This window comes from Vombatus ursinus, unplaced genomic scaffold, assembly GCF_900497805.2.
Source record: "Vombatus ursinus unplaced genomic scaffold, bare-nosed wombat genome assembly UNPS02014785.1, whole genome shotgun sequence".
NCBI classification, from domain to species: Eukaryota; Metazoa; Chordata; class Mammalia; order Diprotodontia; family Vombatidae; genus Vombatus; species Vombatus ursinus.
Genome location: NW_020954563.1, coordinates 9682539 through 9695446, shown reverse-complemented (window position 1 = coordinate 9695446; position 12908 = coordinate 9682539). Strand labels below are relative to the sequence as shown.

The 12908-nt window shown below is 37.6% G+C and overlaps 1 protein-coding gene across 2 annotated transcripts in view; it reads right to left on the bottom strand.

The window, feature by feature from the left end:
* Nucleotides 1–12908, bottom strand: part of LOC114046698 (ubiquinol-cytochrome-c reductase complex assembly factor 1) — a 118114-nt gene that overhangs the window by 61388 nt on the left and 43818 nt on the right. For both annotated transcript variants that reach the window (XM_027867125.1, XM_027867126.1), the window contains exon 6: nt 11840–11897. In XM_027867125.1, the coding sequence (XP_027722926.1) occupies nt 11840–11897 (58 nt within the window). The remainder of the gene's footprint in view (nt 1–11839; nt 11898–12908) is intronic.

The following is a 12908-nucleotide window of genomic DNA, read 5'->3' as shown; positions in this document are numbered from 1 at the left end:
GTTTATTTTTTAAAAATAAGTTTTTATCAATGTCTTCTGTTTTTTACATATTTTCTCCCCAGTATCCCTCTTCTTTCTCCTGGAGAGCCATCCCATATAACAAACAGTACTTTTTAAGGAGACATACACACAAAAATCAGCACTACAAATCAAAACATTAAAAAAGTCCAAAAATATGTACTGTGTACAATAGCTGTGGATATCCAAGTTGGATTTATACTAGAGATCCAAATCCTTGCATGAACTGTTGCAAACTGAAGTAAGCAGATCATGAAAACAATATTAACTACAACAATGAATGCGGTGAGAACAATAAACATAAAACATTTTAAAATGAATGCTACAAAATTATAAAAAATAACCTTGGCCCCAAAAAAGAGATATGAGAAGCTACCTCCAACCAACACTTTGGTGAGTAGGGGAAATCCATGGGTATGGAACACTGCATTTAATTTCAGGTGTTTTGTTTTTTTTTAAATATAGTGAGCAGTTTTGCTAATCTCTTTTTTTCTCTTTTTACTTTTTCTTTAAAAATTTTTTTTTTCTTATAAGCAATGGCTCTCCAAAAGGTAGGGAAAGGCATACAGGAGGAAAAGTGGGTGACATAAAAACAAAAGATAGCAACAATAATAAACATTTATTATTAAAAATAAATAATACATATCAATAACAAACATTTTAAAAGTAAGTTTGATGATTTGAGTGGTATAATATTAAAACTACAAACATTTTTATTATATTAGCATAGCAGAGACCTGAACACTGAATATTGCTTTCTTCTATTTAAGTTGTTCTTTATGGAGTACTTTGTAAATGAATCTAGAAAAGCCTTTTGTGTGTTTTGGCAGGTTGAATTCCAAATATTTTATGCATTTTGTAGCTATTTGGAATGGGATTTCCCTTTTCATTAATGCCTCTTGACTGTTATTATTATATGTTAGATATCACTGATTTCTGAGAGTTTATTTTGTGGCCTGTAATTCTGCTAAAACTTAGCCTCATTTAGTACCTTTGCATACTCCCTGAGATTTTCTTTATTTAAAATTTGTTTAAAATTTGTTTTTTAATCAGCTAAGATTTGTCTTGTCACTCTCTCATCCAACTCTAATTGAGAACAGAGTAACAAAACCTGTAACAAAAAAGTACAGTTCATCAGAAATAATTTCCACATTAGTCTTGTCCAAAAAAAACCCCGTCTCATTTTGAATGGTGGCAGGTAACATGTTTCCTGCTTAGTCCTCTGGAATCCTAGTTGGTTATTAAGATGGTAGGAGTTTAACACAATAATATTCCAGCACATTTATATGCCATAACTCGTTCATTCCCCAATTTATGGGCACCCCCTCAGATTCCCATTCTTTCCATCTCAAAAAGAACTACAAATATTTTTGTACACCCTTAGAATTTGTTTTGCTTAGGACTAAAACCTTCAAGTACCGGGCCTGTAGTCAGGAAGACTTGAGTTCAAATCAGGCCACAGACACTATCTGCGTGACCCTGGGCAAATAACTTAAGCTCTATTTGCCTTAATCCACTGGAAAAGGAAATGGCAAATAACTCATCTTTGCCAAGAAAATCTCATGGACATTATGGTCCACATGGTCAACAAGTGTCAGACACAACTGAATGACTAAACAATAATCTCTCCCTTAACCTACCTTTCCTCTAATTTCACCTTCTCCCTTCTCCCCTTTCCCTCCTATTTCCTTGTTGAATGAAATGTACTTCTGTAATGAACACTGTGTGTTTTTGCACGCACACGTGCAAGTGGGTATTCTTCCTTCCAGTGAAGTTCAAATGTCCCCTGCTCCCTCCACCCCATCTCCTCATTTGTCTACTTGTGTACCTGATCATGAGATAATTTCCCCTTCCTTTCCCTTTTCCCCTATGTGGTGTATTCCTTTCTGTTTCTATTCTTTTCTTAAAATCACAGAGACATTAAAAAAACAAGCAAACATTCCCAGGCTTTGCCTAATTAGACTATCTCTATGACCCCTGATGATGATACAGGTTTCTAGGGGACACAAGTATCATCTCCCATATTATAATGTAAGCAGTTTGCCCTTTTTTTGTCCTTTTTCATTGTTTAATCATGTTTCTCAACTCATGTGCTTAAAAATTTCTATGCAAAGCTGATCTTTTCATCAGGAATGGTTGGAAGTCATCTATTTCATTAAAGATCCTTTTATCCCCCCCGTGTAGCACTATACTCAGTTTTGCTGGGCAAAATATTCCTGTCTGTAAGCCTTTATGCTTTCTGGAATATCATATTACAAGTTCTCTGCTCTTTTGTACTGGCAATCTTTTTCTTTGACCTGGAAGCTCTGGATTTTGGCTATAAAGTTCTTTTGAGTTTTTTGTGTCTTTCAAGAGGTAACCATTGGACTATTTTTATTTCCATTTTGACCCCTGGTTCTAAGAGATTTGGGCAGTTTTAAGATTTATTGAAATATGATGTCTATACTCTTTTTTGGGCCTGTAGTCAGGAAGATGAGTTCAAATCAGGCCTCAGACACTATCTGTGTGACCCTGGGCAAATAACTTAAGCTCTATTTGCCTTAATCCACTGGAGATTAGGTAGTACAATGATTCTTAATTTTTTTTCCTCCTCAAAAGAACTGACGGAGTCTGAATACAGATAGAAGGGTACTATTTTCACTTTATTTTTCCATGTTTTTTTTTTCCTTTGTTCTGTTTCTTTCACAACATAACTAATATGGAAATATGTTTTACAGGATTGCATATATATAAGCTACAGCAAATTACTTACTGTTTTAGGGAAGGGGGAGGAGACAAGAAAGGAGAAAATCTGGAACTCAAAATTTTATTTAAAAAAAAAATGAATGTTTAAAAAAATTTTTTTTTCTCCTCAATTTGTCTTCCAGGTCTGTTCTTTTTACTGTAAGATAGTTTATATTTTCTTCTATTTTTTTCAGCCTTCTGATTTTGTTTCAATATTTCTTGTTGCTTCATAAAGTCATTGGCTTCTATTTGGTCCATCCTAATATTCAGGGAGTTTCTTGCTTTGGCAAGGCTTTGTACCTTTTGTGCCAAATTGTTAATTCCCTTTCTAATTTCTTCTTCCACTATTCTCATTTATTTTCCAGTTTTTTGTTTGATTTTTTTTTTTTTAGTGAGGCAATTGGGGTTAAGTGACTTGGCCAGGGTCACACAGCTAGTAAGTGTCAATTGTTTGGTCTGAGGCCACATTTGAACTCAGGTCCTCCTGACTTCAGGGCCAGTGCTCTATCTACTGCACCACCTAGCTGCTCCTTCCAGTTTTCTCTTAAGCACTCTCATTACATTAAAAAAAAAAAAACTCTTGCTTCATCTCTTCTAACAATGCTATTCAATCTGTGTTTTTCTCTAAGGTTTTGCTTATAGATGTTTTTGAGTCATTCTCTTCTAGTCCAGGCTTTGAACCAGATTCTTTGTATGACCATGGTTTTCTGTTAATATTGATATATTACATTTTTTAAAGTATTCTTTTATTTCTTTTGTATTCTCAGTTTGGGCAGTATATTTCTGGTTTTGTTAGTTTATCTTGTTTGTCTGCTATTTTTTTTTCCGCTATCTTATTTTTGATCAGACTGGTTAAAAGTTTTATTAGTCTTTTCAAAGAACCAGCTTTTATTTCTATAGATTTATTTAGTTTCCTACTTATTTATTATCCTTCTAATTTTTAATACCTCCTTTTTTGTTCTTAGTTTAGGTTTATTTATTGATTTTCTAACAACCACAGAAAAAAAAATCAAAAGTGAATGCTATAAAATTACAAAAAACACACATGTCTCCAAAGAAGAGATATGAGATGACACTCTCATCCTTCCCCTTTGCAGAGGTGGGAGAGGTTCCTAAGTTTAGTACACTGTACATGCTGTCATGTCCAGTTTTGCTGATTTTTTTTCCTCTATTTTTGTCTTTAAAAAATACTATTTGTTTTATGACGGCTCATTGGGAGGCAGGGGAAGAATACAGGGGAATATTTTGGTGTGTTTTTTTTAAACAGAGGCGTCAATAAAAGTTTAGTTTTTAAAAAAAGAAAATTAAAATATTTTTTAAAGATATAAACTCTGCTTTTATGAAGCATAATGCACTAGGAGTGAACACAAAGAAATAACTGTAATCCACAATATTATATGGTAAGTTATTTAGCAAGTTGCAAAACAAAGTATTATATGAGGTTTGCAGGGAGAAGTTTACTACTAACTACTAACTACTACTACTCAATGATCTAGGTCTTAAACAAATGGCCAGCAATTTAACATGAGGGGAATTCAAAAGCTTACAGGGAATGAGAATATTTCAGGCTTGAGCAAAGACACAGAAGCAGGATAAGCTGCAGTTTCTTCAGGACGCAGAAAACAAGACCAGTCTGGCTAAAAATGGAATGTATAGAAGGAAGCAACATAAGCTAACACCAGAAAGGCCTCTTTTCCAGTGGCACCTGGAATGACAAGCAAAAAATCTGAATTCTACTTGGTAGGCAACAGAAAGCCACTAAAGATTTTTGAAAAGAAAAGCAAGATTCAAGCACAAGGAAGATCACTCTGGATGTGTGAATAATAAATTGGAAGAAGAGTGGACACATGAGAAACCTGTTAAAAGCCTTCGAGCTTTAAGTGCAGATAATAGCAATGTGAGAGTTTCTGTTCATTTTGCAAATAGTCCTTAAGAAAAACAGATTTCTATGTCAGAGTCTGCCAGCTAGTCCACAAGGTCTCTAGCTGGAAACACCTACATGTCAAAGTGAAAGAAGGAAGTTGGATGGCTACCCTTTCTCTTTTTTCTCATCCCTTCTTCCTTTTCTTACTCGCCCCTCACTGCCTCCTCCCAAACCTTTTTCCTAAACAAGGAAGCTTTTTAAAGTGTTCAGTTTACAGGCTGCTAGAGCTGGAAGGAACCTTTAAAATAATTTACTCCCACCCTTTCATTTCACAAAGGAGGCAAACTGAGGCTTAAGAAGGAGAAGGAACTTGTCCATGGTCATACAAAGAATCAGGGGCAAATCCTGGACTAGAATTCTAGGTTTCTTATGAGAGCTTTGAAGGCAAGGGGAGTGCCTTATACTTCATTATGTGGATGGACTACATGATCTCTACTGTACCTTCTAGTTCTGACAGTCTATAATTCTATGAAATTTGCTTTTGGATGAGGAGGGGGCTAGTCATAGAAAGAATTGGATACTCAACTCCAAGAAAATCAACCTGGGTAAATGGACCAACATTCATTTCTCATATGATTTTCTAGAGGTTAATCACACCATTTCTGTTGGCCTTTCACCTGAAAAGACGCTATATTCTCTGATGCATAAGCGCTGTCAGGGACCAATTCATCAACAGCAATAGTGAGGTAATGGAATTCATTTATTTGAAAGTTTGGTAGTTTGTTAATGCACCTGCCCCTGAGGTTTAAAAGGCACAGCTTTTCTCAGACCATAAACTTTCTAATTCCATGAACATGAATGTTTTCTGTTTCACAGGGCAGTGTGTTCCCTTGCTTCCATGGATACCATCCCAGCTGATGATTATCTTAGGGCAATGAAATGGTGGGATGAAGTCAAATTCAAGAAATTTAAGACTATTATTGAAATGGGATCTTGTAGAGAGGATGAGACCCTCATTATAATTCAAATTATAACCAAAAATCAGGATTCAACATGAGAGTCTCCCTATTGCCAATTTGTGTGGGATCCTTCAGCATAGAGCAGAACATTATGTTGCAGTCTGATTCCTTTCTCCCACCTGACCCTCACACATTTGATTTCATAGGCCTTTATGTCCATCCATGATTATGCACTTACAATATTCTACTTAAATTGTGTGGATGATAAATCAGAGTGGCCAGATTAATATGAAAAAGTTACAGAAAGTGAACCACCTCCCTCTATAGAGTTTGGACATTTCCCCAATCTTCTCTCAGAAATGACAATGTACCTGAGAGATGCTTTATTTACTCAGGTTATTATGAATCTAGAGCAACCTCTTCTTGAATTGGACTTATCAAAGGAGGTGAATCTTCCAGGGTCCAGTCTAAAGAAGATATAAAGAAAACTAAACACAGATCAGAGAACTATGAATTTAGAGTTGGAAGGGAACTCAAACATTATCTGATCCAACCCTCTCAAAGACCGGAGACCTGAGGGTTAGTCCCAGGGATGGGAAGACACAAATATGAGCACAATCATTCAGGAACTCCAACTCCAAGCCCAGAGATGTCAGCCGTGGAGGAGAAGCAGCCGAGCCTCTCAGCCCCAGAGATGGCAGTACCTAAAGATGAATGGTAGAGCAGCAAGAGTTCTGGATTGAGCTGAGGAGAAGTGGTGGCATAACACCTCCATTCCACACCAGTGAAGTTTGCTCCCATGGGGGGGAGAAATATTTAACAGAGATGGAAACCTTACAATGGCCATAATCTTACATGGATTTGGTATTTGGGGAAACCACTCCTCCTGCCTAAGGCAAAGAGGAATCAGAGCTCAGAGGGGCAACTGAGCTCCAAGAGAGGGAGGGCATGGACCTTGAGAGGAAATTTCATAGCAAATGGGGAAAAAAGTGATCATAGGGAGGGCAAAGGGTAGCAAAGAATGCACAATCAGGGACAAAGGAAAATTCCTACCATGCAGCAAATACTTCTGTCCTCTATTACCTGCAGACTTGGTATTTCTAAGAATAGAAGCCAGGGGGCAAGATCTACAAAGCAGTAACAGAAAAACTGTTTAGAAGATGGGACTCAAAATATTGTTCTTTAGAAACTTTAATTCTGTGAGGAATGCGGAGACTAAAGAAGGAATAAATAGGTATAAGAGCCATAAAAGCAAAGAGGAATAATGAAGAGAATGAGGGGGGAAAAGTTCTTTTTTAGAAAACGGAGCAGAAAATAAAACTAACAATAAAACAAGGTGTAGGAGAGAAGGAAGGGAGATTTTACTTGACTACTAACTGAAAGAAAAAAGGAGAATATTTAGATAACTAGATTAAAAGAAAAAGAAACTAATAATCGAACTCCAAATCTAGAAAAAGGAGTAACAAACATGAGCGGGGAGGGATCTGAAGGTGTGAGAAAGAGAATCAGCCAGAATAGCGTTGTTTTAAAGTAGATTAAGCTAAAATAATTGAAAAGACAATGTACTGTTACTGTCTTTACAGAAGAAGGGGGAAAAATCCTAATTTGAAAAAACCAGTATTAGAGACAAGTGGAGAGAAACATAAACCTAGCTCTGATAACTTTAAACATGAATGGATTAAACAATTCAATAATACAAAAAAGAGTGATAAATTAGATAAGAAAACAAAACTCCATAATCTGATGATTACAAGAAACACACTTGAAAAACAAAGACATCAACAGAATAAAAATAAGGGATTAGAACAAAATTTACTATGCATCATGTGAATCCATCAATTTGAAGAGGGAAGAGACTATGGATATGGAACATTATGAACAGTATTAGAACTGATCAAAAGGTTGGTTAGTTTTGTTGAACTGTTCTTTCTCCTTTTTTGATTCTTCATTATAAGGCATAGCTCTCTGAATAGGGGAGGAGAAAAGATTCAGAAATAAAAGTAATATAAAAATAAAATATTGCTGTTGTTTTATCAATCATATCTGATTCTTTGTGACCATATTTGGAATTTTCTTGGCAAAGATACTGTAGTGGTTTACTATTTCCTTCAACTCATTTTACAGATGAGGAACCTGAGGCAAACAGAGTGAAGTGACTTGCCCAGGGTCATAGCTAGATTCAAACTCAGGAAGATGAGTCTTCCTGACTCCAGGCCCTACTCTATGCACTATGCCACCTAGCTGCACATCCCCTGCCCTTCCCCCCCCCCCCAAAAAAGCTACCAAACAAAAATAACATTTCTTTGAAAAGAAAATATATGCTACCAATCATAAAGGTGACCAACCAAGTCAGCAAAAACCTATTACATACAAGAAAAACTGGCCTCATCAATTCTCATGTATTATTAAGTATGTTTCATAAAGCTCACGCCCAAGTGATGGAGGATTAAAAATCAATATCATCTCCTGCTATGTTGGCTTTTTAATCAACACTAGGAATGCTCAGCTCAGTCCTATTCTAACATGGTGAAATAAGTTAGGCTGTATCACAATCTAAAAAGCATATACTTTCCTTTATCATAACTCCTAAAAAACTGCACATAAACTCCACACTGGTATGCCAAAATATCTTTTTCTATTCATTTATATTAATATTTCAGAGATTGGTTCCCACAGGAAAAAATATTCCTGACAAATTACAATAAAAATCATACCTAAGAATTCAATAATCCCTTTCCCAATCATATATTAAAAGGAAGTTCTCAATAACAGCAATAATCAAGTTCATTCATCAAGTATTTATTGAGCACTTATCTTAATACCAAAAGGCACAATTTCTACTGCTTCTGAAAGTTATGGTGTTGAATCCAGCCAGAGAGAAAGTAATGAAAATGGAACAGAAAACTCTAAAAGCACTGTACTTTAGTGTAAGAAAAAAAAATATTAGAGGTTTATCTAATCTAAGCCATCCATGTTACAAGGATGGAAATTGAAGCACATGCTATTAGTGACCTACTAACAATTAAATTAGAAAACAAAAAAGTAACAATTCAAAATATACCTACACTACAAAATATAAACATGAAGGTCTTTAAAATGTAAGAGTTGACTAAGGAGTCTGAAATGCCTTGAACTCTTAGTTTAAAAAAAAGTCACTGATTTTAGATAAAGCTTTCCTTACTTACAAGTAAAACTGAAAAGGAAATATTTCAACTTGTTACTGTATATTGTATGTCCCCAAGTAGACTATAAACTCCTTCAGGTCAGACACTTTTATGCTTAGTCTCTGTATCCCTTGCCCCTAGCACGCACAGTGTCTTGCACGCAGTGGTACTTAATAAGTGTTTGATGCTTTGAATATAACAGTGTTTCCAAAGCTGATTTGACCAAAGAACACTTCTGGACTTGAAAATAAATTGATGGGAACCTGCAAATAATATTACTAATAATATTAGTAATATGAATACTCCTAGGGTAATGATGAAAAGCAAGAGTCATGAAAATTTTGAAGCAAAAATAAAGGAAATAAGGCCTATTTTCAGACATAAAAATTGCTGCAATTAGCATTTTCACTGATATATAATTCCATAATATCTTAGGGTACAAAGTAATGCAAACATAAAAAAAAAAATCTACTGAAATCCCTCCTTATTTACATCTCATGACAGAGCAGGTTATATGGACAGTTTGAGAAATGCTGCTCTGAGAATCATGTTCAAGTTCTGGTTGTAACAGCCCCAAAGCTCTGTGAAACAGAGAGGAAGGGGAAGAAAAAGGAGAAAGCACACATGGAAGAGGAGTTGAAAATAGTGACTAAGAGAGAAGAAAGGCAATAACCCTTTAAACTAGCTGTTGGAATAACAATGTCCACTCCATCTCCACGATGTACATGTCCATGTGACAACAAAGAAGCCTCCCAGAAGTACCTGATTACTGGTGGATAGAAGTGGGTAGGGGGCAGACTAAAACCACTTTTCCCTCTGTAGAGTTAGAAAAAGCAAAAGGTTTTTCTAGCCATGAATTCCCTCCTTTTTGCCTGAGTTCTTCTGCCTAAATCTGGAAGGAAAGTATTTTTGTTATTCCTAAAGCTGACCTCCTGCCATGTCTTGGCAGCTAGCAGCATCCTGCCCTTCTCTACTTGGCCCCTCTGACAATGCCAGTTGTGTTTTGGCCTTCGTTTTCCCCTGCAGTAGTTTCTAAGCTGCTTAGCCCAGATTGGATTTGGAATTCAGTGTAAAGATCGTGGGCACTTGGGTAGATTTGTCACTCTGGTTGCTGGGAAGGAATCCTTACCCTGCCATCGGCTGGACTGACTGCTCTCCTTGGAGGCCAAACAAATCAAGCCTGCATGGCTGCGCTCAAGTGCCGGCAGTGTGAGAAATGAATGAGGTTATTTATTTGTTGGCTGGCAAGCTGTCATTTTCCCGGGGCTGTGTACATGGCTATCTCCGCCTGGTTTCCTCTACCCACTTACTCTCCAAGGCTGTTTCTCATTTGGAGAGTACAGGGTCACAGGACCTACAAATACAGACCTACTGGGCGAGGCCCTTCCTGAAGCCATTTCATCTGACCACGAGCCTCCTCCAAACACTAATAATTCCTGGCCTGCCTTCTACTTGTCTACTACAGGACAAGCTCCTGGAACAGAGGTACTGGTACCCTGGGCTATGTGGTTAGTTATGCAATTTCTGTAAAGTGTCATATAGGCCACTGGGCATTACAGACAAGAGGCTCATTAACACATCATGTTAAAAAAAAAATGGGGTTGAGGGGAGGGGAGAAGTAGCAAGGGAAGATATAACCAAGGCCAACCACATATATCAAAAGCCAGGACAACTGAGATTTCATAAGGAGTGTAAACTCCTTAGTGTTTCATCAACCAAGATGAGGCAGCTTTAAAGAGCCCTAACAAAAACACAGGAATGGTCACTTTGACTCCAGCTCTGCCACAGAAGCCACCCTGGATGGGCTGGAGACTGTGATCAGGCAGAACCCAGAGCACCCCAAGAGGCAGATGGTAGTCAGAGCTTAGAGTACCACATCCTTGGCTTCAGATCAAACACTGTATAGAGATATAGTTGTTCTTTCAAGGAAATGGCCAAACTCCCCTCTCTACAAAGTGGGGAAGTAAGGTTCTAAAAGGGGAAAATCAGCTATCTTATGGAACCTCCAGAACTAGAACCTGGGTCTCTCTCCTGAGACCAAAATTGTTTCCACTCCATCATGTTGAGTACCATGACCTGTATCAGTAAAATGGTCTCTCTTTTCACTGACTTTGCTTGGCAACCACCACCCCCACCAGACATTTCTCCCTAAGGCTTGGCTCTTCAGTAGTACTGCCACCTGACTAAACACCAAAGTCACATTTCTAAGCACTGATGCCTAGAGCCTTACCCCATAGCCTTTAACCTAAAGCTATCAGTTGCATAATCTTCACCAGTCTTAGGGGCTCCAGCAGTGAAGAAGGTAAGATTCATTTCAGGAACTATCAAAACCAAGAAAGCTTTCAACAGAGCAAGAGTCAGTCCTGTGAGCCTGTCTCAGACAAGGAGCCTTTGACAAGGCAGTAGCCCCACAAGCTCCTCAGATGCTCCCTTTGGTCAGAGCAGTAAACTCAGTTTTGCAGAATTTGGCTTCCCCAGATCTGGCAGTGTGATAAATATACTCCCCACCCCCACCTTCAGTGTCTCTCCTATATCCTTCTGACCTTTAACAGAAAGTAACATTAGTTGAAAAATTGATTTTTTTTGGCTACTGATTTCACAAATGAAGAAAAATATACTGTTTAAGGTGTTAAATATTTTTACATGCAACAAACCTGGCAAAAACCTGGCCTCTGTGCACACTGTACAGATCCAGGCATAAATGTCAGCACTGTAATTTGTTATAGGTTTCTGATGACCAGCAATGAAAATTACCACAAATTCTCACAATTTAAACCACTTTTACGTAAATGAGGACTTTCCTAAAACAGCTGCTGGAGGGAACTTTCCGTCGAGGCTCAGCAGGGCTCTCAAAGACCCTGATAATGTGGCTCACTGGGGCATTCGTTCTTTGAGAACATCCTACAAATTTGAGTTTCTCTCCAAGTCTATGATTTGACCTTTAATAAAAAAAATTGCTAATAGAAGCCAGTTAAGAAAATGAACGGAACAGTTTTTTCAGCCTGAACAAACGTCATTTTATATGCTCAGTCCTGCTACAGTCTATACCTTGCAAGTCAGCAGGACTGAAAAAACCCCATGTGGTCAACTTATTTCAAAGGCTCACTTACCAGACATGAAGCAGAGTAATAAGAAACCAAGAGTTGAATGTATCAGGCATCTGGCACCCTATAAGACAACAGCAAAATAGTTTTTAAATGAAGGCACTTTGAAAGCAAAGTGTGAAATAGCATATTTACTGTATTTTAATTGCCAGTAGGAAGTTGATCAATTCATTAATTCATTGGTTCAACCACCATTTATTTATTACGTGCTTATTATGTTGAAAACTCCATGCTAGGCATAGGGTAATATACAAAGATGACAGCTTTTAGTAGACAATGTTTTCTGGTGATTCCATATAGCAAAGAACCCCTTGAGACCTTAACATCAATTTAAAAAGCATGCAAGATACAGCCTTCTTTTTGTCTCTCTCTCCCAACAAAACAAAGGCAGAGGTTCTTAACCGTTTTTGGATCAGGGATCATTTTGGCAATCTGGTGAAGCCTATGGACTCTTCCTCAAGATGTTTTTAACTAACTGAAGGAAATGTTAAATATTGGTCAGAGGTGAGTGGGGAAAAAAAGATGTAATTTTTCTCCCATTCAACTTCATGGAACCTGGCTTTATGATGACAAGAAGTGCTACAGAGATATGATAACAACGGATCTACCCAAATGGCTAGGGGAGCATTCTTTCCAGAAGAAAAGGCCCAGGAGAAAGAAATAGAGCTGAAGGATGTCAGAGCCTGACCAACAAAGGAACATGGAATTCAACAGCTAGCACTGCCACCCTTGGCCCTGTGGCAGCCCAGCCAAAAGATTGCTTTTCACCACTCACTGACAAAGCTGGACAGTGGTTCCAGCTGGTTCCAAAACCCACAAACTAGGTCTGTGCCAGACTCTCAAATCTTTCAATTTTTTAAGAGGCCAAATCTCAGATCTGCTCAGAACAACCTTTGGCTGAAAGACAATTTTAGGGCTGTCAAACTGCTCCTGGCAGATAACCTCCTCTTCCTAAATGAAGGCAGACAGAGTTTTATCCTTAAACAAGAGGAAGCAGAATAAAGAGGCTGAATGTGGTCAAGGCTATGCCTAGCCACAATGTCCTCTGGATCACTAATTTACTAAAGGCAGGGAT